The sequence below is a fragment of the Protopterus annectens genome, chromosome 1.part2 (assembly GCF_019279795.1).
Source record: "Protopterus annectens isolate FY-2018-M chromosome 1.part2, PAN1.0, whole genome shotgun sequence".
Taxonomy (NCBI): Eukaryota; Metazoa; Chordata; order Ceratodontiformes; family Protopteridae; genus Protopterus; species Protopterus annectens.
This window is the reverse complement of record NC_056727.1, coordinates 786,047,883-786,074,537: the sequence shown is the minus strand read 5'-3', so window position 1 is coordinate 786,074,537 and position 26,655 is coordinate 786,047,883. Positions and strand designations below refer to the sequence as shown.

At 38.4% G+C, this 26,655-nt stretch overlaps 1 protein-coding gene across 1 annotated transcript in view; it reads left to right on the top strand.

Moving 5' to 3' along the window:
• LOC122791256 (proton-coupled folate transporter-like) overlaps positions 1-22,300 on the top strand; it is a 1,313,896-nt gene extending 1,291,596 nt beyond the window's left edge. Inside the window, exon 7 of the mRNA XM_044058932.1 lies at positions 17,193-22,300. Within this exon, the coding sequence (XP_043914867.1) occupies positions 17,193-17,247 (55 nt within the window). The 3' untranslated portion in view covers positions 17,248-22,300. The remainder of the gene's footprint in view (positions 1-17,192) is intronic.
• Positions 22,301-26,655: the final 4,355 nt, after the last annotated feature.

Genomic DNA, 26,655 nt, shown 5'->3' with positions numbered 1-26,655 from the left:
TAAGGCTACGGGCTGATTGTTACCCTGGCTTGAATGATAGAGTTTCCATCAAGCCAGTTTTGAATAACAGACCTCTTAGGAAATGATATATTTAAAAGGTATAGTTTATTAAATAAGATAGTTTGGAAATTATTTGCATTATAATAGTTAGAAACAAATTGTAATATAGGTATTTTAATATATTTTAATATGTTTGATGAATATAGAGTTATTTATGATATTAATACATGTTTTTATACATTTATTTTTTATAATATTTTCTATATCTTTAAAAAATATTTGTATAATATACTGTATATGTGTAAATAATGAGCGATGCTAAGATTTGACCAAACAGCTGTTGTATAAAATGAAGTAGTTTAACAGCGCTATTATTGAAAATGAAAATGTATGCGAGTGTATATACGTTAACATTTTAACACATTTTTTATTTAACATATGTGGGCCATATATATTTTTCCTGCACATTTATCTTGTAATTATCTTGCAGTTTAAATTATTTATGGCTTAAAGTATGATTTTTAATATGAAATTTGTATATGCAAGATAGCTAATTATTAATTCACTAATGATGTGGAAAGGAAATGATGTCATTAGTACAATTGTATATAAGCATATACTTTAGAAATGTTCTGATAGCCTGAAGAAGCCTTAGAGGTGAAAGCGCTTGCTGTTCTTATATGCCAATAAACTTGTTTTATATATATTTTCCACTTGGAATTCATATTCTTAATCATTCATGTTGGAGCTATTTTACTTCTGGTGGATGATAGACATCTTCGAGACGAACTGTTGACTAAACGAAATTTTGATCAAAGAAGAACTGAGAAGCTTATTGGTCTGCCTTTACTATACTTATACAAATAAAAAAACTCCTCTTTAAACTAAAGCCCTGCTCTAATGCCCCTGATAGCATTCCCTCCTTCTTCCTAAAAATAGCATCAGATGCTATTGCTCTGCCTATCAGCATCCTGATCAATAGATCCATACTCGAGTCCTATGTTCCTAAACTTTGGCGTACTGCTTATGTTTTCCCTCTCCACAAGGGTGGCAAAAATAACATTGCATCTAACTTTCGGCCCATAGCCATCCTCTCCCCTATCTCCAAAATTCTTGAAAAATGCATCCATCTACAGCTCTTACCATTCCTTACCAAACATCAACTACTTTCCCCCACCCAGCATGGTTTCCGCCCTGGACATAGTACTAACTCTGCCCTGCTGTCCTTCTTACATTTCATCAATTCAGCCCGTGACTCTGGAGATTTAGTATCTTCTGTCCTGCTAGACCTTTCTAAAGCCTTTGATACCATCTCCCATACCCACTTCCTAAACCATCTCTCTAAACTTAACCTTTCCCAAGCAACCATTTCTTGGTTCTCTAGCTATCTTTCTAACAGGTCCCAAGCCATGAAATGGGGCCAAGCCACTTCCTCTTTCCTCCCTACTCCCACTGGTGTACCCCAAGGTTCCATACTTGGTCCTCTGCTATTCAACATCTTTATTAATGACTTCCATAAAGCCATCCCCAACTCCAAAATTGTTCAATACGCTGATGATTCCACTTTGATTTGTAGTGCCCCCAACCTAGCTGAGCTCCAATCTCTAACCCAAAATGCCTTTTCTACCACTGAAGATTGGATGCTCCAAAACCACCTCTCTCTTAATGCCAATAAAACCAAGATCCTTCTATTCTCCCCCTCCAAATCTTCCCCTCTAGATGAAAACTCCCTTCACATCACTAGTCATAATAACTCACAAATAGAGATCATACACTCTGCCAAACTTCTTGGTGTCACCATAGACAGTCAGCTAAAATTTTAACTCCCACATTCAGCAGAATATCAAAAAAACACACATAAAACTTGGCCTCCTTTACAGAAATCACCACTTCCTGTCTCCTTCCTCTAGGCTAACTCTTGCCACTACCTACCTTCTTCCCTCTCTCATGTATGGCTCTCCCTTGCTCACTAACTTATCCTCCTCACTTACCTCCAAACTACAGATATGTTACAACAAAATTTCTAGATTTGCCACAGGCATCAAATCCTCCTCACACCATTGCAATTCCCTTCATTCCCTTAACTGGCTTGAACTGCCCAACCTACTTGACTTTCACCAACTAACCACAGCACACAAATTAGTATTCCAACCCTCAAACTGCTCTGCACTATCCAACATACTGCAACCATATTCCCCTCCCAGACCTCTTAGATCCTCTCACCAAAACCTGCTGACCATTCATAAACCCAAGCGCCCAGCTGGCCAGCTACTCTTATCCTGTACCCTAGCAAAAAAATGGAACTCTATTCCCTCCTGCCTACGGACCTGCGATAACCTCAATAGCTTCAAATCTCAACTTCATTCCTACTACTTACTTAACAGGAAATGCAACTGCTCTCTTCCACCTTTGCCTTTCAAACCCTCCTCTCTCCTTACCCCTGGCTAACCTCTCCTTACTTCTCAACCTTTGTGACACTTGATGTGGTTAGCTTATTCACAGTGATCCCCAATGACGTAGGAATAAGATTGATCACTGAATATTTGAAAGCACATTCAGACTTCACTGATAGAAAGATTGACCTTGTGACCCTGCTATTAGAGACTATATTAACTAATAATGTCTTTGCATTTGAAGAAGTCATTTACTTACAGAAGGATGGCGTGGCTATGGGCACATCATGTGCAAATAGCTACGCCAACCTAGTCATGGCCAGATGGGAAGATATTTTTCTCTTCAATAATCTATCATTTATAGAACATGCTGCAATGTACTGTCGCTTTTGTGGACCTCTTTTTTGTGGCTTGGAGATGAACCCTCCCTATTAAACTTTGTTTCTTACTTGGACAATACCACGGACTTCTTAAAATTTACTGCAAACTTCTCAGTTAGCAATCTTCCATTTTGGACGTGGAAGTATTTAGAATGACCAATGGTATGATCAACACAACTATTTATAGGAAAGATTGCCAAAGAAACAATATATTACATAGACAAAGTATGCATCCCGCCATGTATTTCAAAACGCCCTTAAAGGACAATTTATGAGGGTATCTAGATTGAATCCACAACAAGAAACTTATGTTTCAGGAATAGAGGACATGAAGGAGAGATTTCTGGAGAGAGGTTACAAAGAAAAAGAAATATTAGACACTATTAACACAGTGGAGACCTTAAGAACAAGTACTGCTAAACCATATTTTATGGCACATGAAGCAATGACCACTAGCTCAGGTTCCCTAGGAATGAAGTTAGAGCTAACCTTACTTTTAGTAAAATGAGCCTGCAAGTGAAAAGCATTATGAAGAAACACTGGGGTATTTTGAATTCAGATATAGAAGTTAGTGAGATTGCTGGCCCCACACCTCGTATAGCTTATAAAACCTTCCCAATCTGAAGAGTATCCTATGTAGACCAAGACATCCACTAGTTAACAGGTTGACAGTGAATAGAAACACAGTACCCTGTGGTCATTGCAATCAATGTATTTATATTAATAAAGAAACTAGTTTTGAGCACCCTACTACAGGACGATTTACAATTTTAACACTAACACCAACTGTGAAAGTAAAATGTCATATATATGGCTAAATGTTTAGGATGTAATAGTTACTACATAGGGAAAACAAATAGATCATTTAAGGAGAGGATTAGGGAACACACGTACCACCTTAGAGTAGGTACAGAAACCAATGCATTGGCTAGACATAAAAGTTCAACTGGTACCAGTCATTCCTTTAAGTTCTGTGCCATTCAATGTGTGTATGAAGGATTCAGAGGTGGTGATCTAATTAACAGAACTTTAGAACAAGAAACAAGATGGATCATAAGATTAAGGTCCGATAAACCACCAGGCCTTAACGATAAAATCCAAATAAAGCCATTTTTGAAAAGTAGAAGATTACGAGGTAAAGAGATCTCCCACTAACTGTTCTAAATTCCACATTAGTTAGGTACATTTTCCTCACAACATTATGACCATGGTGTAGATGACCTATCTATATACTCAGACATATTGTAGGCATTTCATATACTTTCAACATTTGTCATAAGAAATGAATCTTTGCACACATATATTTAGTATTGAAAAGTACTGTTTATAAAAACTAATGTAAGACACCTCAGGATGCCATTCGATTAACAGAATATATGTGCCAAAATACTTCCCATTTTCCCCTTCCCCCTCATGTATTCCTTCCCTATATTTTCCGCTTCACCACATAAGAGTTTTAACATTTCACAATGTCTATATTTTAAATTTGGGTATCAAGGATGTAACAATTATAAAGTGCAATTAATGGTTGCTTAAGTCAGTGTGCTTATTTCCACCATTGTGGATCTGTACGAGAGTCAAGTTAATTATTAAGATATTGCTCTGTTTCCATATAGACGCTTTTGTTGCTTCGCTTATTGTTGAAGCATTCTTCCACCCACATTTTTGTAAGTTACGCTCACATCCTGAAATGTCAAATGTCCCTGTTTATTAACGGAGATTGAAGAGACTAAGGCATGAACTAATGGACAGCTATTGAAAAGCTCGTCATGTACTTATGCCTGTTGTAAGCCTAATCGGCTTTTTTAAATAGACACAATGTTTATTTTATGAACGCTTATGGTACGTAAGTACGCACAGTAGCGTTCTTTGTTTTGCATTCAAGAATTAACCAGGCACATACGCAAGGAATACTTTGTTGTGCTGTGATTTTTAAAAGCGCTTCAGAGTCTGCAGAAAATAAGTAATTTTGAAAACTGTTTTAACTTTTGATTTATACGAGAATAGCCTAACTAATGTGATACAAGTTTTTAACCACCTGTAATTGTTGACTGTTTTACGAGTCTACTCTGGATAGTATGAACTTCCAGTAAAACACGGAAATATCTAAAGTCACACTTTATAAATATGTGCATTACAAGCAGTTTGGGTTATACTAACCAAGTCTGAAATGGCTTTTTTGATATATACTGCCTGAAAGTTCAGTACGAGATTTTCCTAAAGCACCATGAGATGATAAGTAAATATGACAAGGCTCTGAGATATACTTAATTGTTTAATATAATATAATGTATGTTTGGGCACCGATGCATTTTTTATGTATGTTTTTTATGTATGTTTTTTATGTATGTTTATTTTGAACTATTCAGTTCTTACTTTTAATATACCAGTATTTTTCTTAGCTGAACAAGGTAACATTCATGGAACTGAGTTTAATGGGTTACTGTATTTTTAAATGAAGGAAACATGTGATTATAGAGATCCTATCACAAGCTTTTGTTGGTTTTAAAAGTGATGTTCAAAGTTTTAGTTTGTGTAAAGAGTCTGAAGAAGCCTTTGGCGAAAGCGCTTACTCGTTTGGAATAAACAATTTGCTAACTTACATGGATTTATTTGTTTGAATTTCTACTTTCATTTTATTGCTCATTGGAAAGTCACGCATCTTTTTGGACTGAGTTTTACTAGTGTTTTAGCGTGAGTATCCTACCTCAACTAACAGCAGCTCTGAGTTTTGGATTTGTGAAAATTTCTAGATTTGCCACAGGCATCAAATCCTCCTCACACCATTGCAATTCCCTTCATTCCCTTAACTGGCTTGAACTGCCCAACCTACTTGACTTTCACCAACTAACCACAGCACACAAATTAGTTTTCCAACCCTCAAACTGCTCTGCACTATCCAACATACTGCAACCATATTCCCCTCCCAGACCTCTTAGATCCTCTCACCAAAACCTGCTGACCATTCATAAACCCAAGCGCCCAGCTGGCCAGCTACTCTTATCCTGTACCCTAGCAAAAAAATGGAACTCTATTCCCTCCTGCCTACGGACCTGCGATAACCTCAATAGCTTCAAATCTCAACTTCATTCCTACTACTTACTTAACAGGAAATGCAACTGCTCTCTTCCACCTTTGCCTTTCAAACCCTCCTCTCTCCTTACCCCTGGCTAACCTCTCCTTACTTCTCAACCTCTCCTCTCCTAACCCACTCTTAATTATTAATTTGTTTCTTATAACAAATTACTTCTGCCAACTTCTATACTATACACTCTCTTCTTCTGAACTATTTGTTCATTCTGCTGTTTGTTTATCACACTGACATTAAATCAAACTGTTTGTGTTTTTTGTTTGATCTTTTTATTATGTACTATGTATTTTTTATACTATGTATGTTTTACTTTGATTTTAAAATGTATCTAATTAGATTTGTGGAGCTTTTCTCCCCGGGCCTCCACTGAAAACGGGCTCCCTGAGCCCAGTGGACCTCCCCGGTCATCAAACTGAAAATAAATAAATAAATAATAAATAATTATCCAGGAGGTGACAAAAAATATTCCAAACAGAAAGAAGATTAAGAAAGAAAATCATTGTCTATTGAGGTTTTAGAAGTGAATGACGAAAAGAGAGTGAAATACAGTGGAGATATGAAATATGTCAAATTGAATGCAAATGCAGAGGTCTAGAAAGTACTAACAATATATAAGGAGGCATATTTAAATGCCCAATGCATATAAGTAGCAAAAGATAATTGAATGGAAAATACATTATATCTCCTCAGGAAGATTTGCGATATTAAGGTAAACTGGTATGTAAAAATTGAAATGTAAAACACTAATATGGGGAGAGCTAGCAGAAGATAAGAGATGGTGGGGAATGTACAGAAGAACTCTAAAAGGGAAACCCTAACATCAGTGATATAGTTTCATGTTCTCTGATTCACATTCAGACAGATGTCCTGAAGAAGGAAGGTAAATGGGCTCTGGAAAGAGTGCTTAAATTATTAAACAGTTACACTGGTTTCACATGCTAGCAATATAATGCTTATGAATCCTTCAAACCACACCCTAGGAGCATATCGACTGAGAATTATGAAATACTCATGCTCTTTTTAGAAGAAGCAAAGGCACCAAAGATCAAATTGACAATATCTGTTGGGTAATAGAGAAAGCAGAGGTGTTCCAGAAAAAAAAAACATTTCCTTCTGCTTTATCAACTGTTCTAAAGCTGTTAATTTTGAGGACCATAGCAAATAGTGGCAAGTCTTACAGAAATGGTGGTATAGAGTCATCTTATCCACCTCCTGAGAAATCTGTATGCAGACCAAGAAGCAATATTTAGAACCAAATGTGGAATAATTGGTAGATTCAAGACTTGGAGAAAGGAGTGTAATAAGGTGTCATTTTATTTGTACACTGAATCAATTATACAAAGCTAGATCATATATATCAGAGGATCAAATCAGAATTGCTGGGAGATATATAGGTACTCTCACATATGTGCACAACACCATTCTAATGGCTGAAAGTAAGGAAGACTTGATGAGCCTGTTGATAGAGCTGAGTTGCTGCTCAATTAAAAAAAAAATAAACACTAAGATTAAGTTTTTGTTGTCTAGTGGTAATTATTTGCAAATAAGTGCAGGAGAAGTGGAAACAGTGGTGTATTTTGTTGGGCATAAAGATCACTGCAGACAGTGACTGCAGCAATAAAATTAAGACACTCTTTGTGATAAAAGGTATGGGGCAGATTGGGATAAGATGCTAAAGAACAAAAAATTCACATTACCAATAAACATCTGTATAATTAAAGCTATGGTTTACCCAGTAGTTATATATTGCCATTGGAGTTAGATAATATGTAAGCTTGTGCACCAGAAAGTCAATGCTTTTGAACTGTAGTATTGAAATAAAAATTGAGAATTTCATGGATTACATAAAGATACAGTATATCAGTATGTAACGAAATAAACCTAGAATGTTCCTCAGCCATTCTGATGGTAAAACTGAAATCCATATACTTTAGCCACATAATGCAAAGACATGATTCAATGGAGAAGACCCTAGTGCTGGAGAATATTAAAGACAAAAGAAGGAAGGGGCTATAATGAGCTAAGATGAGTAGATAGCTTTCCTGAAGTAATTGGTATGAATCTGCAAGTTGCAGTTGTTGACATATATGCTTGTTGAGCTGAAGTCTTTGAGGTAACAAAGAGTAGGACTTGACTGAAATGCCAAGTTAAAAATAGCTGTGAATTATTTTGCGTTGTATGATCAAGACATCTGGGCTGGTAATCATAGCATGTTGAGGAGAAGAGCATTAGAACTTGTTAACTGAGAAAAAAAATATATATGTATATATAAAGAGAGATATATAGTTATATATCTCTATAAAGATATATAGTGATATATAGATTACGTAGATATAGATACAGATATATCTGGGTCTGCTTTAGAAGTTTGAATTAACAAAATATCAAAATTCACAAGATTGAGATGAGAATGCCAAAAAGGCACAACAAAGAAAACTCAAAACAGCAATATCCAGAATATTGCATGTAGTACAATAGGCTAACTACTGTGTTGACCATAAGTTTAACATTATAGCAGCTTGTAGTGTGTACCAACAGGAAACAATGGTGGATGTTACATATCAGTCACCCAGCACCCTTGGTTGTGTGTTAAATCCACACACACACATTAATATATATATATATGTGTGTGTGTGTGTGTGTGTGTTTGTCTGTATATAAAGTTATGAATGCAACTTCACGCATGAGATTTGTATTTACTTTTTGTTCCAAATTATTCAGTGTTTCTCTGTCTTGGCTTTCCAAAGGCAGAAATATTAGCCATCTCTGATCTGGGTTGTCAAGGTTTTTCATTTTATAATCAAGTGACCCCATGGGACAAAAAATTTTGCTGACATCGGTGTACATGCTTTCTACTGCCACGTATGCTACACATGATGTCTGTCTGTATCCATGTAATGTTTGCAGCTCAGTTGGCATCCACGTCAGTAGAAGGAAGCCCCACAGCTGGTCCCTTTTCATCCACCTTAAGTGATTTGACCTTTGTTCACTCATACCAACATCACTCACCAGGGCTCTAGCCAAACATAGATTGCAGACACTTCAGAAGCCCAGCCTTTATAACAGCAAGCATATCTACAAGTAATGTTTTTAAGCATGTATGATTGTACAATAATGGTGACTAAATTGGGGGTTTTGAATATATTCATGACGGGTAAATCTGTCATTCTAAATTTGTGTAACTGTAAGTTAAGTAAGGTCCATCCGTATACCCCACATGCAGTTTATCTCAGATACACTGATGTCTATTCCTTGTTAGTTCTGTTAGTAATGGGGGGAGTGGCTGAATATCTCCATAAGCCCCTGTGTTCTATTTTTATTTTTACAGTTGGAAGTGGTGAATGGATGTGCCACAACCTTTCCCCCTTACTAATAGAACAATGGTGGAATGACAGTATTAATAACCACCTGGATAAGTTTTATCATCATCTTTTTATAGGAATTTGCATTGTGTAAGATGTGGAAATGAATATCATCTCTTTGAGGTGGTACATGAAAATATTGTCAGTTTGGACATAAAAGCATCAGACCCAACCATTGAGAAGTACTTTTAACAGGTCATATCTCAAAGTTAAGACTGTGCTTATGTATAACTTTAACATGTTATACATGTTACACTCTACTTGTTAACTCTTTACATGTTACTTAACATAATTCTGTATAATGTTTCATCAACTTTGCTTTATTTGTGGAACTGTGTTAAAAATAGCATATCTGAATTGCAGTGAGCAGACATAACTTGCTATTGTTCTCAAAAGGAATATATGCAGCCAAGTTATGCTCACCTGCTACAAGTAGGTTATATTGGTCATTTATATGATATGACCAGACAACAAAAGCAGAGTAAAGGACTGAACTGATATAACAGGAAATGGAAGTTAGCAATAATTTATTTGCAATAGATTTCTTGAACAGACTGTCAGGATTTGATAAATTGATAGATTCCAAGTAGGTAAGTAATGTAAATGTATAGGTTGTCCATGTTTTTTACCCATTGTTAACCTCTTAGGGTCATGGCAGATATGTGGGTGCTAAACTGATAGATGAGAATGCGTTCTGTGTTTTACGTCTCATTATGCCCATTCTGAAGTACTTACGAAAGAGGATTATAATCAACAGTACATGCTACAGCTGTCTTCAGGTTAGGAGACAATAACAGTAGAAATGAACAGATTATTGAGCCAGATAAAATCATTTGAGCCCGCTAAAATGTTTTATCATGGTGGAGGTTGTTAGTTGCAACAGCCTGTCATTGGACTAAATTTGATACAGCTCATGCTGTCGGAGAATCCATGGAATGAGTATAGCAAGTTCTGTTTTTAAAATGAGTGAGGCCGTGGCACAAAATGAATTTACTTAATACATTATATACCTTTAGTACACATCATAGTCTGACATGTTCTCTCTGGTGTTTAAATTTACTGCTAATAATTTCTCTCTATGTATTTTATAAATCATTGCAAAAGCAGTATAAATCTGCATACTCTATAAAAACCTACAATAAAAACAAAGGCTAAAATGCACATCCTGACTGGAAAGTCTTGTTCAGAAAAAAGTAAAATATTACAAAGTACGTTGGTGAAGAAGCCTTCATTATTTTTTTTTAAATATTTCCATGTTCTTCTGAGAAATACTTCTAGACTAGATGTCAATTTATTTTCCATTTACAGCATGTACTTATAACCCATTTTTTTTCTACTGAGCCAGAAAATCTTGATGGTTGCATGTTTTCAAAAGTTAAAATAAAAACACTAGTACAGTGCTTGTTATGAATGCCCAGAAAATTAGTAAGATGGTTATGAAATACAGAGGCTTCTTAATGAGCAGTAGGATAAAACATTTGACATGCATTGCATGCTGATGTTACTTAAAGGAACATTTGTCCAGTCGGACTCAAGATTTCCTGTTAAGTGATAAAAGTATTGTAATCATGTTTTTAACAGTTTGTTTGTGATTGTCAGAAATTCATATCTGAAGATGAGACTGTGAAGACTCCTATGTATGCCTTTGATGAGGTCATGATAAATGTAAAGGCTTTTTAAAAGATTATTTTGCATGGTGCACCCAACAGGTAATACATAATGAAGGTATAGTTGTTATTCCTCCAGCAGAATATTAAGTATGCTGAGAGACCTTTTAAAATTGCTAAGACTGGCTGCTTGATTCAATGGTTGTAATAGAAATTCTAAATAGAAAAAGCAAGAGATATGGAGTGACGTAAATTAATATCTGTTACAAGGAGATATAACTAATGTTTGGGGAGTAATTGATCAGTAAAGCCACAGGTTTAATGTTAATTGAATATATGGTGGATTGTATAACTGGAGGATTATCCCTTAGGAAGTGTAAGCTGAGACACCAAGGATTCAGTAAGAAGTAAACATGAACAATGTTGCAGATCTGTTTTTTTTCTTTTTCATTTTTTTTTTTTTAGTTCCAATTTTGTGTGATAACTTTTGCTATATCTTTTCCCTCAAGGTACATTGACTTTGATTTTTTTTTTCTTTTTGTTCTTAATTATTTGAACTCCAGGGGATCAGTTTGTCATTATATGAAGCTTATTTTGCAGGAAAGTGACATTTTGATGCAGTATTTTTAAGTAAATGATCTTCAGCACAATGCTTTGTGTAAAAGTTCCTTTAAAAAAGTAGGAGACAATATGGATGAAGGAATGAAGAAATAGGATATAGAGCTGAAAGAAGGAAGAGGAGCATACGATACTGGTGAAAGGTTTGCAAATTTTTAAGTGAAGTGAGATGGCAAAGTCTGTTGTTACTTAGCCTGTAGGGGGTTGGCATTGCTGAAGTAACATCAAAGGCAGAGAGTTTCCTTTGTCTACTCTGAGGAGGGGGATTATGGGAACTGTCTTTAGATAAGAAGAAATGATAGGGAAGAGTGTAGCATGAGAGAAGGAAGGAGAGTAAAGTTATAAAATGGTGAGGATTCTTACTCAAAATGTAAGGGCCGGTAGGACATCCACTGAAGAGGAACAGTTTGATTAGGAAGGTCTTGAGGTTTGCAAAGATAGTAATGTTGCTAGCGACGGTATACATGTATTAATGGTGTTGGTTACTTGGAGGTGGAACTATGTAATTTGAGGTAGGGTGTGCTATTTGTAGTAGTTATAGGGAATTTGATTATCTTATTCATGCATATATCATTTTTTTTTGCATTTTTTAAGCTACTGTAGCTCCGTATGGTGTCATGACATTTTTGGGAGCTAGAGTCCTTAGTTAAATAACATACCATTTAATACCCTGATTGTTAATCTACGATGCTTTTCAGTGGAGATATTTACCACTGTTTGTCACCGAGTGTTATATTTTCTGTTTGCATTCGTATTCTCATAACTGACTGACTTTCATGGCATTGAGGGACACATAGTATGAATGTGATACTGAGAGAAAAACTGTCACTGTGTTGTGCACTCTACTGAAATTATTGCTATTCTTTGTTAGTAATTAAGAAATGCAGTATTTCCATATGTTTATTAGTATTTCCAAAACCAGCTTACAAACTTAAGCATAATACCAGATGAAATCTTAGATGATGACTGAGAAAATTGTCATTGGCATTTATAATGCTAGTTGTACAGTCTGAGATATATGGAGTATTTTTCTTTTATTTATGCAAATAGGAATAATTTCTTCATATTTATGTAAATATTTCAATAACACTCAGAACATTTCTTGTCAGTGTAGAAACTGAAGTCTCTTTAGTAAGTTCTGCTGACAATATGAATCTAGTAAGTACAGTTTTCAGGATATGAAATGTTTCTGAGTAATTAGAGAAAAATGACATTGTATTTTTTTCTGCATTATCTTATAGTACCATGCTAATATATTTACTGTTTGCAAGATCTATACATCTCGCTTACTATTCACAAGATCTATACATCTCACTTATGTTTAACTTTTTTTTGGAAAATGCTCACAGAAATCTAAGAATGTGTGTAGTCTGTTGGAGTTGTGACATTTCAAAGAGTGTGTGCATGAGTTAAGGAAGGGTTGTAGAAGTTGTTTAAAGTCAGAACAAGAAGTTGAAGGGAGATGTGGGTTCACAGTTGTAGAGAGAATAAAAGATTGATTAGATTGGGAAATGCACGGACCTAATAAGTACTGAGAGGGAGTTTACAACAGGGTCATTAGAGAGTGGTAAAAATGTGAAGAATTTAAAGTTATGAGGGAAAGACATTTGCTAATGGCAGACTATATTGAGAAAGATGAGGGAATCAGTGGAAGAAGGGTTTTTCAGAGAGCTGCGTTTGGGGGTATGATGAAAGAAAAATAATTGTTGGATAGGTTTCTGTTAAGAGTAAAAGCCAAGGGAGTTACAGTATGTAGGACAGAATGAGGAGTTTGGTACTTAGAGTAAAGATTCATGTGCTGTTGAAATGGAAAACGGGAGAGACTGGAAAGAGGTGAAGGAAAAGTAATATCTTTCAAAGATGGTGGCACAGGTTATATAGTAGTGTAGAGAGTATAGAAAAATGGTGGAAGATGTTGAGATATTCTGAAGAGAAATATGCTCCTATGAGGATGGAAAGAAGGCTATTAAGGGTATGTTTGGAGCAGGTGTTATTGTTCAGATATGATTTACAGAAACTGAATGCTAATACAGAATTAGCAACGTTAAGTATGCAACCCGACTTGTGATATAATGATCGGAAAGTTGTCAGCAAGGGAAAGGAGATAGAGAGAAAAGGAAACTTCAGTATAAAAGCTGAGAAAAAATATACTGAGAATTGAATGAAGAACTGCAGATAACTTTAGTGTGAGTTGTTTTGTAGAAACAGAAGAATGACTGGTAATTTTCGAGAGCTCATAGTTTGCAGATAATGAGAATAGATTTGTTTCCATCTCTGCCTGCTAACTATAAGGCTTTTGTGGTGGATCAGTCTTCATCCTTAACCTCTTGAGTAAAATCCAGTCACGTAAGCAGTTAGGCAGGTAGTTGATGGTATTTTCTTTGTAATGGCCCTAACCCCACCCTCATGACTGATGGGTGCATTATTTACTGTTCACTGTGGTGCGTGTGCATGCCCCCTCCGTATACCTCCTGAGAGCTGCCATCAGTGTCTGGATTGCCAAGCTTATATCTTCTGATCATTGCTCCATTGTGACGGTGCAAGCCTTCAGTTGCACAGGAGCAGTCCACTAGCCAGAACCACCATGTTCCTCCTCCCAGAATGGAAGGGCTGTCATACGACTCTTACTCCCACCCCTCCATGTCCTCTTCCAGCACCTGATCTACTAATTGATCTGGGGTCATCCAGCTTATTTTTTTGACAGGATACCAGATGAGGAAAAGCAAATAGGAGCTGTATATATTCTGAAGTAACTGAGAGAGCATCTGGTGGGAGTGGATATCCTGTGAAATTCTATAAGTTGGTGAGAGATTAAGTTATAGTTACTGGAAGGTGGATATTTATTTGAAGCTATCCTACATAAAATTGCTTTTTGATCACTGAAATTGTTGAAGTACTACTTTATCTATGGTTGCAGCAAAAGGGGAAAGGGAGATGATTCCTTCTCCTCTAAAGTATGCAGGCCATGCAGTTAATCCCCCCGCCCCGTTGAAGTTAATTGGCCCCAGATGTGATTATATCTCTCTTCGCCGAAGTGTATAGACCCTGGAGTTAGTTATATAAAATTTGCACATGCCACAGTGCACAGCACCTTCTTATAGTCAAGCAGATGTGTGTGCAAACTGTACCAGGTTGGTCAGGGATCTCTGTCACCATTGGTTTTCCACAGTATCTGCAGCACTATTATACACTACAAACCCTTGTTGCTGTGATTGAGGACTTTACATTTTGCAGTCTTGTGCATAAGTCCTTAAAAGAGGTTATAAAATAAAGCAACCAGGAACAGTCCACAATACCAAATAAAATTACTCCACTCCAGTTCCTGAAAATGTAGGGCGTCCTCTCAGCACAACAATGCAGGCAGTTGAGTGTACTTAAAACTCCTTTATTCACACTTGTAACACGTTAAGCGCTTTCATCACACAGTGACTTCATCAGAACAACTTCAACAGTATATTACACATCCTTATATATCCATTGAATGTCACATGACACAAATTGCACACACCTCCTAACATAATTATCACTTAATTACACACTTTTATTATAGGTTTAAAAACTACTCTTTGATACTACTAACTACAACCTCACTGCTATAGACGCCCACACGAACCATCAATACATTTTCTCATCATATCATACAAATTAAAATATATAAAATGTAATAAACATGACACCATTGCAAATAAAAAGTGCACAGCAGACTGAGTGAACACTGAAGAAATGTGAATAATCTGGTCAGTGGCTGTGGATTGCCTCATCTGTCCACTGGTCCACATGTCAGTAGAGGTGTGCACCTTTTCAGTACACAGACATTTATTGCTCTAAATACTGTATTATGAATCAGTTCATACTGGACCTAGATGCCAAAAGTCAAGGATAATTTCTTATTTTAATATGTAGGCTGTACCATGTTCATCAGGTCTTTGAAGCCAGGACTCATATATGAGGAAAATTGTAGTAGGCCAGTGAATAACTTCTCTGCTGTGTTTTAATTTTTTTTTTTGTTTGTGTTTGTTTCATCTTTCTTGGAATCTGGTCAGATATGGAAAATAAGTGAGGGAGGTGGGTTTATAGAAGTTAAACCAGAAGAGCCAAATAGCAGGACCAATTCTGAAACCAGCAGGATGCTGTGACCAGCTCGGGGAGTACCTTGTGATGATCCCATACTGCATTCTTGGTGCTGCACAGCCTGACCCTTCATGCCACATCTGTCTTCAGTATTACATATTAAACAGAGTAGCTACTCTAGTCATACCTCAAAGGAGAATACCCATGTATGCTAGGTGAATGAGGTCAGGAGCACAGGGAATTATTACCAGTGTCATTAACAGTTTAAAACCAGTAAAACATAGTAAAAATAGTGTGCAAAATGCAAGAAATACAGCAGTGCTGGAAATATACGAGTCCAGTGACCAGTCAAAGGAACTCTGCTAACATTTTTTCTTCAAAGAAATACAGCAGTGCTGGAAATATGAGTCCAGTGACCAGTCAAAGGAACTCTGCTAACATTTTTTCTTCAAAGCCTACTTTAAAGCAAGGGCTGATTTGCCACAGGTATGTGGTGTTCTCCAGAAAGAATTTCTACGTTTTGAGTTGCACATGAAATCATGGCATGCCTGCCTTTGAGATGCATCTTTTTGGAGTAGCTGTAGTTTCATTTCTTTCTTTTTTTTTTGTGAAAGCCTTAACATGCAGTACTGTAGATTCTTCTGCATCCTACAATTTACCGAGTCATTTTCAGTCCCATTTACTGTGATATACACACACACACGCACACGCACACGCACACACACACACATATATATATATATATATATATATATATATATATATATATATATATATATATATATATGGGTCCCCTTCAGTAGATCGAACATATAACAAGTTTGAATCTTATATGGCCGAGACCATATGTTCGAACTTGTAAATGTTCGATTGGACTGAATGGAGATCTCCGTACAGTGCGGAATGAGAAGATTACCCTTTTCCACAATGTAGTGCGATCTCGGAGTTGGTATATTTAAGTAAGGGAGGTGTGGGGGGTGCAGGGAGGTGTAGCCCCCCCCCCCTGCTACAGACATTTAAATTTTTTTTTTGTTGTTTTCTTCTTTTTTACTTCAGTGTTCGAACTATTACAAGTTTGAATATATGGTCTCGGCCATATGTGGTTCGAACTTGTAATATGTCCGATCTACTGAAGTAGATCCATATACATATATATATATATATATATATATATATATATATATATATATAGATATATATATATAGATATATGTATATAGCTATATATAGATATGTTATATGTGCATGTATATGCACACACATACATATATACACATATATGTATATATAATATATTTTTTTTCTGACTACTGTTAGTTTTTTCAGCTCAGACGCACTCCACTTACTGTCTGTCTGGTCTTTGATACCTTTCTGAAAGTACTGGAGGTAAAGAGGATCCCATTAACCCAATTTATTGTTGTGTATGCCTTGATCTTGTGCTTGATGCATAGAAGCAGATAAAATGGTATAATTCTGCTATTGAGATTGTGTATCCATTGTTAAAAGAATGCATTATGTACTGTTCCTAAGAATTAATACAGTTGCTCTTAGTTTTATTACCCTGCTTTTCAAGCTAGCAGAACACCTGACATCAAATAAAGAATTAATTTAAAGTAAAAAGGCATTTATTTTAAATAACTGTAACATATAACATTTTCTTTTCTTTTTAGGTGGGTTAGTGAAATGCCTACAACACATCCTCCCTTGATAATCAATGAGGCCTGAATTGCATTTGATGTTATATCTCTCCAAAAGAAAAATTCTTCAGCACTGTTTACATGTGATGAGTTCATTTTGGGTTAACTTGACTTTTAATGAGAAGTATAATATGTTTCTACTTTTCTAATATTCTGTATTACAATGAGAATACATTGACTAGCACTTTAGGGTAAAGTTTGATCTGGTCTCCACGGTATTATAACTCACTTAGAACATATGCCCAGTGTATAATAAAAACTAAGAGCAAGCCTACTGCCACATCATTAGCAATATTTATGTTTTGTCCAAGATATATTCTAATCTGGCAAGGCAGAGGGCATTCAGAAGAGAGGAGAATGTATGCAAAACCATACTTCCTCCAAACATTAAATTAAAAGACCAGTTTTAACCCCCCGTGGTGCTAAGTCATTGTTATTTTGCACCTGTAGTTAGCACCTTCCAAATCTAGATATGTGATTTTTTTGGATTACTTTCCAATGAGCAACTGTTATTTTGGTGTGAAAAAAAATTACCTGTGGCTGCTTAGGATTATAGTCATTTAGTCTTTGGAATTTAAAGCATAGGTATCTGTACTTCTCACATTTTATCAGCTTATTCATGGCTATAAGCACAAGCAGTAATGCTCACTGAGGCTAGCCTGACCTCTGTGCTATCAGAAGGCATTGGGATGGAATGGGGTGGGAGATGTGAAGGAAGCTGGTACAGCAACTGATAAAACTGTAGTAGACAAAAGAGACGTGTAATTCATGACTAATGGACAACTGCCATTTACAGGTAGTAAAAGGCAGCAAACATTATACTCTGACATGCAGTCTGTCATCATATGCCTAGAACAGAATTTAGAGCTGTTCCCCTCATCCTTTGCGGTATCTTCTAGAACCTATTCACAGTGTAATTCACTTGCAAAAGAGCTCAGAAGCAAGCAAATACATGAACAAAATGGTTAACATTTCCTGCTGTATGTATTATCCACTGAATAATTGCCACTGAATTCCTGTCATATGCTTGATCTGATTTGTTGTTTTAGCTCCTGTGTTACCATTTATTGGTGCCTAGGTGTGCCACTTAATTCATCTCATAAGGTCCATATATTTTTGCGTAAATTCTTTGCACTTAGTTTGTTATGAACAAGAATGCACTGTAGTCAAATGCTAACATGGCCATAAAGGGCAGATTGTTGGTAAATGTAGTATATAGTAATGTGTTTTGTTTGGTAGAGAATTTTTTATTATTGTAAATTAAATGTCCTTCTGTACCACTGCTGCAGTATTCATATCCTAAGAGGTATCCTGCCAAGGATAGTCCCAACGTCCAGCCAGTATGCCAAAGTCTTTAGTACTTGTAGGCATCGTACATTACACATATGCTCCCCGCACAATGTGTAGCACATAAAGTTGCTGTATGAACGCACACTCTCAGACCTTCTTTGCCACCAGTCCGAATACCGTCATTGAACATTGGTCTGAACTCCCTTCTGCTGTGCTGGTTGCCAAGCCATGTTTCAGATAAGTGTCGCATTGGGTTTCTTCTTATCTCTCTTTATTTAGTGCTGTTGAGTTTATGTCATCCAGAAAGGGAAAATATCAGAGTGGGAGGCAGGTTCCCCATAAAAACCATTACGAACAGTGTCTTTTAAGTTTGGGTGCTTCCCATGACCATACACAGTGCTGTGTATGCCAATCTTTTGCCCCTAAGACCCTACGTAGTCTTCTCTCCACTTTTATTTACCTTGAAAGCCATCTTTATTAAGCTATGTTCTCAAGGTGATATAGGGGAATCTCCTCATCCTGAGGGACAGGCATCTGCCAAGAAAAAGGCCAAAAAGCTTAGATCTGATATAGATGTTATCCATCCTCTTCTGGATGTCTCTATTGAGGTTAGTGAAAGCCCCAAGGATTGTCTAGTGGCTGCCTAGGATTCCTCTGCCACAACCCCATCTGAGGCTGGCATGGATCTGACTTCTTGCACATCCTTGGAGGTATAAAAATATCTACTCTTGATTTTGTAGGGAAACCTCATCTGATTATATGAGAGGGACCTAGGGCGATTGCATAGATCTTAGGGAGGAAATCTCTATTACGCTTCTTGAATGTCGCTGGAGGTCTGACCCTGCAAGGGTGTTTCTTGTGGAGGTCCTGCAGAAAAAGAAATAGAAAACCAAGCATATTTCCCCTGTAGTTAAGGATCCCCAATGTGAATGGCAGGATTTTACTCGGGGGTTATTTAATGCTTTAATGGCTTTAAAGCCTCCTCAAGGGATGCCTGTCTACCCCTTCCTGGTCTTTCCTCTTAAAAGACCAAGGGAACTGGTCTCCACAGATAAGGATCTAGATTCTGAGGAAGAGTCCCTGGCTTACCCTTTTCAGATTCCTTCCCCCTTGGACTATGGTTCAGAGGAATAGGATTCTATTAGTCCAGATTCTCATTTGGGGATACTGTCACCCACATGATGGATTTTTTTAAGTGGGATTGTTCTCAAATTTCTGACACTCAGAAAAGGTATCATGAGCTCCTCTAGATGGAGTCTCCTAAGCCATCAGCTATTCCCCCTGTACTGCATGTTTTCCTGGATAATTTTTTAGCAGCTTCTGTGGCCCCTGGTTCTTAGCCTCCTGCACCTAAGAAACCAGATAGATATTACAAGGTGCCTAAGGAATGTAAATGCCTTTATAAATACCCTTCTGCTGACCTTTTGTAATGTCTGTCTCTTCTGACAAGCCCTTCCAAACTGTTGCCCTTTACCAAGTTGCTCCTTCATATATGGATTGTAGGGTTATGGAGAGGCTGAGCAAAAAAGTTTACACTGCTGCCACTTTATCCTTTTGGACCACCAACTACCAGACTCATATGAACAGGTATGTTTTGATCTTCCTTTCTCAGGTTTCCAAAGTGGTTTCTGACATTCCTGACTCAGAGAGGAAGGGTTCTGCCCTTACCCTGTTGGGCTGTACCTCACATGTTGCTCGCCACATTATCAATTCCAGCTGCAATGCAGCTGATATCTCCTCCCGGACTGCTTTCTTTGGTTGTGTTATGAGGCGTTATTCTTCACTTCATCTTCAGGCTTTGCCTGGTGGCATTAAGGTCAAACTGTCGCGGAATTATTCCACCAAGTCTGCTCTCATTCATAGGCAGCCTTGCCCCCTGTGGCAGTTTTTTCCCTTAGTCCATTTCCCTTATCTCTCCATCTTCCCCAGTCTGTTCAAAATTGGTTAAAGTTTGCAACAGACACTTGGATTCTTTCAGTTATCCGCCAGGGATATTTCATGGTTTTGAAACCCCTTCCTCCCTTTTTGGGCATTCCTCAACCTCTTTGGGAACAACTTCCTCTTTTCCCAGAGGTGCTCCATTCTGTTTTGGTCCAGGGCACCATTCAAGCCATGCCTCCTGCCCAGATAGGGAGGGCGGTTTATTCCAGAATTGTTTTGGTTCCCAGAAAGGGAGGACAGTTAAGAGACCAATTTTGGATCTTTTCCAGCTCAACACCTTTCTTAGGATTCATTGCTTTTGGAATTTGTCTCTTAAGATGTTTTCCCCTTCTTCTACCCCAGGCCTTTCTGGTCTCTCTGGATCTCAGTGATGCCTACCTTCATATCACCATCTATCCCCTTTTCAGGAAATTTTGTTTCTCTGTTTCTTCCTTACATTTTTAGTCCTCTGCTTTACCCTTTGACCTGTCTGCTGCCCCAAGGGTATTCACCATATACCTCACTCCTGTCATTGCCTTTTGCAGGGTGAAAGAGTTTGTATTGTTCTCTAAGTGGACAGTCTGTTCATTCAAGCTTCTTCCCCCAATGCTCTATTTCAGGATCTTTAGTTTACTGTTTCCCTGCTACAGAGTCTGGTGTTTACTAGAAACTTCCAGAAATCAGCTCTGATGCTTGATCAGGATCATATTTTACTCCGCGGCAAACATCAGACCATCACCATGGTGACATCGCTGCCTGCCCCTAACTCCCTGTCTGTTACTGCCTTTTCCAGTGTCCTCTTCCTCTGGCTTCAGTCACGGTCAGGGAATTTCTCAGGGTCCTCAGGTTCATGGCTTCCACCATTCCTGTGCTGCCTTTGGCCAAAGCTCCACATGAGGAAGCTTCAGTGGTATCTCAGGTCAGTGTGGCTCCAACATTGCCACACCCTGGACTACCCAGTACCCTTCCTTCTATGTCTCAAGTTCAAGCTTCAGTGGTGGATTCATCAACTTTCTTTCAACCCAGGGTGTCCTTTCCAGGCTCCTGTCCAGACTCAATAGCTCTTTACAGACACCTCAGACAAGGAATTGAGGGGGGGGAGCTTCTGGTCTCTCAAGGTTAAGGGTCTCTGGCCTTTTCATCGCAGGTCAGACCACATCATTATAAAGGTGATAAGAACTCTGCTTCTAGCTCTTCAGGCTTTTCATTTCCTCTTTCATCCTGGGCCCATCAAATTTTTCACAGACAATATCATGATATGGTATGTCAACAAGCAAGGGGCTAAAAGGTCCTATCTGTTTTGCAGAATAGCTGTTCAGGTCTGGGATCTAGCTGTCCAGTATAAAGTGACTCTTCAGGCAGCTTACATTCCCTTAGAGCACAATCTAGTGGCAGACTCTTTGAGCAAGTCCAGTACACAAGCTTATGAATGGATGCTTCACAAAGATGTTTTAATGGACATTGTACATCGGTGGGGTATACCTCAGGTAGATTTTTTTGCCTACCCTCTGAACATAAAGCTTCCTCTGTTCTGTTCCAGAGTCTTAATGCTTGAAAAGCTTTTCCTTGGAAGGGGATGTTTCTGTACGTCTTCCCACCCCTTCCTCTGCTACCACAAGTCTTGCACAAGATCAGGCAGAACTCTCAAAATCTTTCTAGTGACTTACTTTTGGCCCAGACAGCATTGGTTCCCCTTTTTATCTCACTTGGCCAACACAGCGGGTGGATCTTCTCAAACAAGACAAGGAGTCTCTTATCCTCTCTCACATGAGCACTCTTCACCTGATGCTGTGGATGATAGAGTTTTGATCCCTTTTAAGCACCTCTTTTCTGAGGATGTGCTACCGGTCCTGCAAGAGGCCAGGAAACCTCCTATGAGGAAATCATATATGTCCAAATTAAAAAGATTTTCTGTCTGGTACCTTTCTTGCCATCAGGATCCGCGGTGGTGGTGCTGCGGTAGCATTGTCGCCTCACAGTAAGACGCTGTCCAGTTTGATTCTCAGCTAGAGCGTCTTCTGCATGGAGACATGCTTGAATGGGCGTACCTTCGTTGAAGGTTGTGCGTCAGGCCTGGCAAGCCGGTACATAAAAATCAACTGCCAATCATTAGCAGACTGGAGTTCCGCTGTGGCGACCCCTAATCGGGAAAAGCCGAAAGACACAAACAAACCTCTCTTGCCATCAGGATCCCCTATTTGTGGAGATTCCTCTGGTTGTGTCTCATTTGTGTGATCTGCTGCATACTGGGTTAGCATATTCTTCAGTTAAATCTCACCCTTGACTCCTTCTCTGGCCTCTAGATTCAAGGTCAAGCAATTTCTTAAAGGCATCCTTCATATCAGACATCCCAGAAAACCTATTCCACCTTCCTGGGACCTCAGTTTTGTACTTGAAAAATTGACACCAGCTCCTTTTCAGCCTGCTTCTTCAGCTTCCTTACAACATTGCGCTTGGAAGACTGTTCTTTTGGCTGTCACTTCAGCCAAGAGAATATATGAACTTCAGGCTATCATGGCTATTCCTCCTTTCTTAATTTTCCACAGAGACGGGGTGTCTCTTCGTACTAATTCTTCTTTTATGCCTAAGGTAGTCAATGAGTTTTTCTTTAATCAGTCTGTTCATCCGCCTTCCTTTTTCCTTCTCAGCAGTCTGCCACTGAGAAGGTTCTTCACACCTTGAATGTATATAGACAGCTCAGATATTACTTGGATAAAACTAAAAATATTCTCAAATCTGAGCAGCCTTTTCTTTCCTTTCATCACAGGTCTTTGGGTTAGGCTGCTTCTAAGCTAACCATGTCTTTCAAGATTTCTAATAGCATTTCTTTTATTTATATGGTAAATGTCATTCCTCATCAGGAAAGGTTCATTCTGCCAGGCCTGTTGCTTCCTCTGGTGCTTTTTTCAAGGGGCTGGATCTCAGTTCCACCCTTGAGGCTGCTATTTGGTCCTCTGTTCATACTTTTACTCAGTATTACAAATTAGATGTTATTTCCATGGCCAGAGCTAGCCTTGCCAGTGCTATTCTGCATGCATTGCAGTATTCGCTCCCTCCTGCACCCTCTACTGTAGCCTATTGTTTGTTGCCCTCCTGAACGAGAGGCTCTTCTCCTCTTTCTACTTCTGGATGAACATGTGTTTCCTTGTCCATAGGGGCATTGTGTGCCTTCCTGGGGCTTTTTCAGTTCTGTCTGGATTCATATTTCACCTTTATGACCTATGATTTGTACAGGGAACATACATATGACATATAATGCCTATAAATACTTAAGGCTGTTGTATACTGGCTGGACACTGGGCTGTCCTTGACAAGAGAAACCTTAGGTTATGAGTACTGCAGCAGTGAAGAGAAGGACAACCTACTATTATGGTAAGATTTTACACAACTGTACTTTCTAATTACAGTTAAGTTAGTATTTTCTAAATCATTTTTAGACTTTGTCACTGAAATTAATGTAACTTATTAAACCATGTGCAACATTGTTCACCCTAAAAAGCACTTACAGAATGAAATGGTAAAATAAAAGCTCAGATACATTATTATTAGTGTCTGAAATTATTTCCAGCTGAAATATGTTCAGATGAATTTACTGATATGTAGTTTTGATATTATGGCCAAGAATTGCATGTTTTTGTAATGCAAAGTAAGAATATGATCACTGATATGCACTAGGGAAAGTTTGTATCAGCTAGGGAAAAAAAATCGCAATGAAAGCCTACCCACATGACAGTGCTGCTTATGTCATATTCCACATTTTGGTATGAGGTCAGTGTTGTGGATACAGAGCACCAGTGGGATGAATGCAGTGATGTGGGTAGGGCCTGCAGGTTGTGTGCCTATAGAAATTATAGAAGTCATTTATACCATGTTTGAGGTTTTGCAAAAGACACTGTGATGTGTGCATGTCATGCCAGAATGTTGGGCATAGTCCACCTCCTATATGTTGATTTGGCTATATTGGTTGTACCTTTCATTTGCTAGATGGGCCATAAGGTAATATTGGATGTCTGTCAATTCTGTATTTGAATAGCCTCTTCTGGATGCCTAGTTTTTGCCTTGGCCACTCAGTGAAGTTATTCTTAAGTTCATAGGTAGGTACTAGGCTATTGGCCCTAGGGCCTATATAAGCCTAGCCAAAAAGTTACCCTGGCTTTCGCCACCCAAGAAAATTATTTTCCTGTGCTCCTGTCAAGCAGAGCCACAGAGGTGATCCCCGCAGTGAATTTCCTATTTCCCATCCAATCATCAAGATTTTTCTTGAAGAGTGCTAATGAGGAGCTTTGTTTGATATAGATAGGTAGTTTGTCCCAGAGTATGGGAAGTCTCTGGGACAGGAATCTGTCCCTCCAGCATGTTCTGTTTATTGTAGTGACAAGGTTTAGGTCCCTAGAGTATGTAGCTCAGAGGAATTGGGATTTCATTAAGTGGAGCATGTCCAGCAGCTCTGGGTTTGACATAGCTTTGTATGTTAGGCAGAGATCGCCTCTGAGTAGGCACTATGTGACGGAGTAAAGCTAGAGTTGTTTGAGACGGTCTGTGTAGGACATCTGTTTGAGGCCGGTAATCCTCTTTGTGAGGTATTTCTGTGGCCCTTCCAGTTGTTGTAGATGACTTGTGAGGTACATACCAAAAGGGATGTTGTACTCTACAGTGGATCTAATGAGTGACGAGTAGAGGAGAACAGTGACCTCTTTTTTCCTGAATGAGAAACCTTTTGTGATGAGGTGTGCCACGTAGAAGGATTTCCTGACTACAGTGGCAATGTGATTATCAAATGAAAGACTACTGTCCACCTGTGTCCCAAGGTCTCTTATCACACTTTCAGTGTTAAGTAGACTGCCACTCATGTGGTAGCTCATGGGTACAGAGTTTTTACCAAAGGGGGTGATAATGCACTTTTTGGCATTGAGCTTGAGGCCATGGCTTTGACACCAGGCATCTGTCTCCATGAGGCCCTTTTGTAGGATGTCCACATCATTAGGAGTTTCGATTATGGCTCCTAGTTTGCAGTCATCTGTGAACTTTCTTTAGCCAAAAACCTTCTGTGTTAGCCTGTACTTCAGAAAAGTAGATCCATGATGATACGTTCCATGACATTGCAGACCAGGCTCATTAGGCTAATGGGGCGGTAGTTCCCAGGGTCCATGGTGGCTCCCCCTTTGTGGAGTGGGCTAACCATTGCTTTTTGTCATTCAGTGGGCACAAAGCCTGAGGTGAGGCTATAATTCAATATGGTGCTTAGATGGGGTGCCAGTTCATTCTGCAGTTTGTGTAGAACGCAGCCTGGAATGTTGTTAGGTCCCATGGATGCTGTGTTTCTGGCTTTGGAAAGTGTGGTTTTTACCTGTGCAGCTGTGATTACAGGAACTTTGCATTCTTCCGGTATAGAGATGGGCCCTTTAGGTGATGAGAGGGGGGGTAATGTTAGCACTGAACCTATCTGCCAGGATGTTTGCAATATCAGTTGGTTCTGTATATTTAGTGACATTGTGCTGTAACTCAGAGTAGATCTGAGTGTTGCCATTAAGATTCCTGACATAGCTATAGAATGCTTTGTGGTTGTCTTTAGAATCCGTGGCGATTTTGTTTTCTTAACTAGCTTTGGAGGATTTTATGAGGGATCTCAGCTTCTTACTGAGGCTGACCATGGAGTTCCTTCAATCATGAGATTTTACTCTTTTTTGAAACAGTTTCTTTCTTCTGTTGTAGAGTTTGTTTATGGCAGGGGATGACCAGATTGTCTTCCTTTTTTTGGAGGATAGCATCTTAGTTCTGTTAGGGATAGCACGATCCATGCACTCATGTAAGTGCTTATAAAGTGCATTTATGTAGGATTCAGCAGTCGTACCTCTGTTGTCCATCTGCATGGGTGTCGTGAAGTTTGCCACTTCTGTCTTAAGAAGCGTGAAGTTGGCTTTGGAGAAATTTTTTATGGTGGTTTCCCTAATTGGGGGAGGGGGGATGTAGATGTCTAGTGTGATTAGCTTGTGGTCGGATATGGCCAACGAGGAATTGACCTCTGGTGTGGAACACCTGTCACCCATGTTGGTAATGACCAGGTCTAGGATATTGCTGCCCTTGGTGGGGGTTTGGATAAGTTGTTCCGAGGCATTGGAATTTATGAATTCCAGAAAATGTTGAGCAAAAGAGTTGGTACATGAGTAGTTTTCCAAGTTAATGGTGGGGTAGTTGAAATCGCCCATTATTAGGGTGTTGGGTTGTA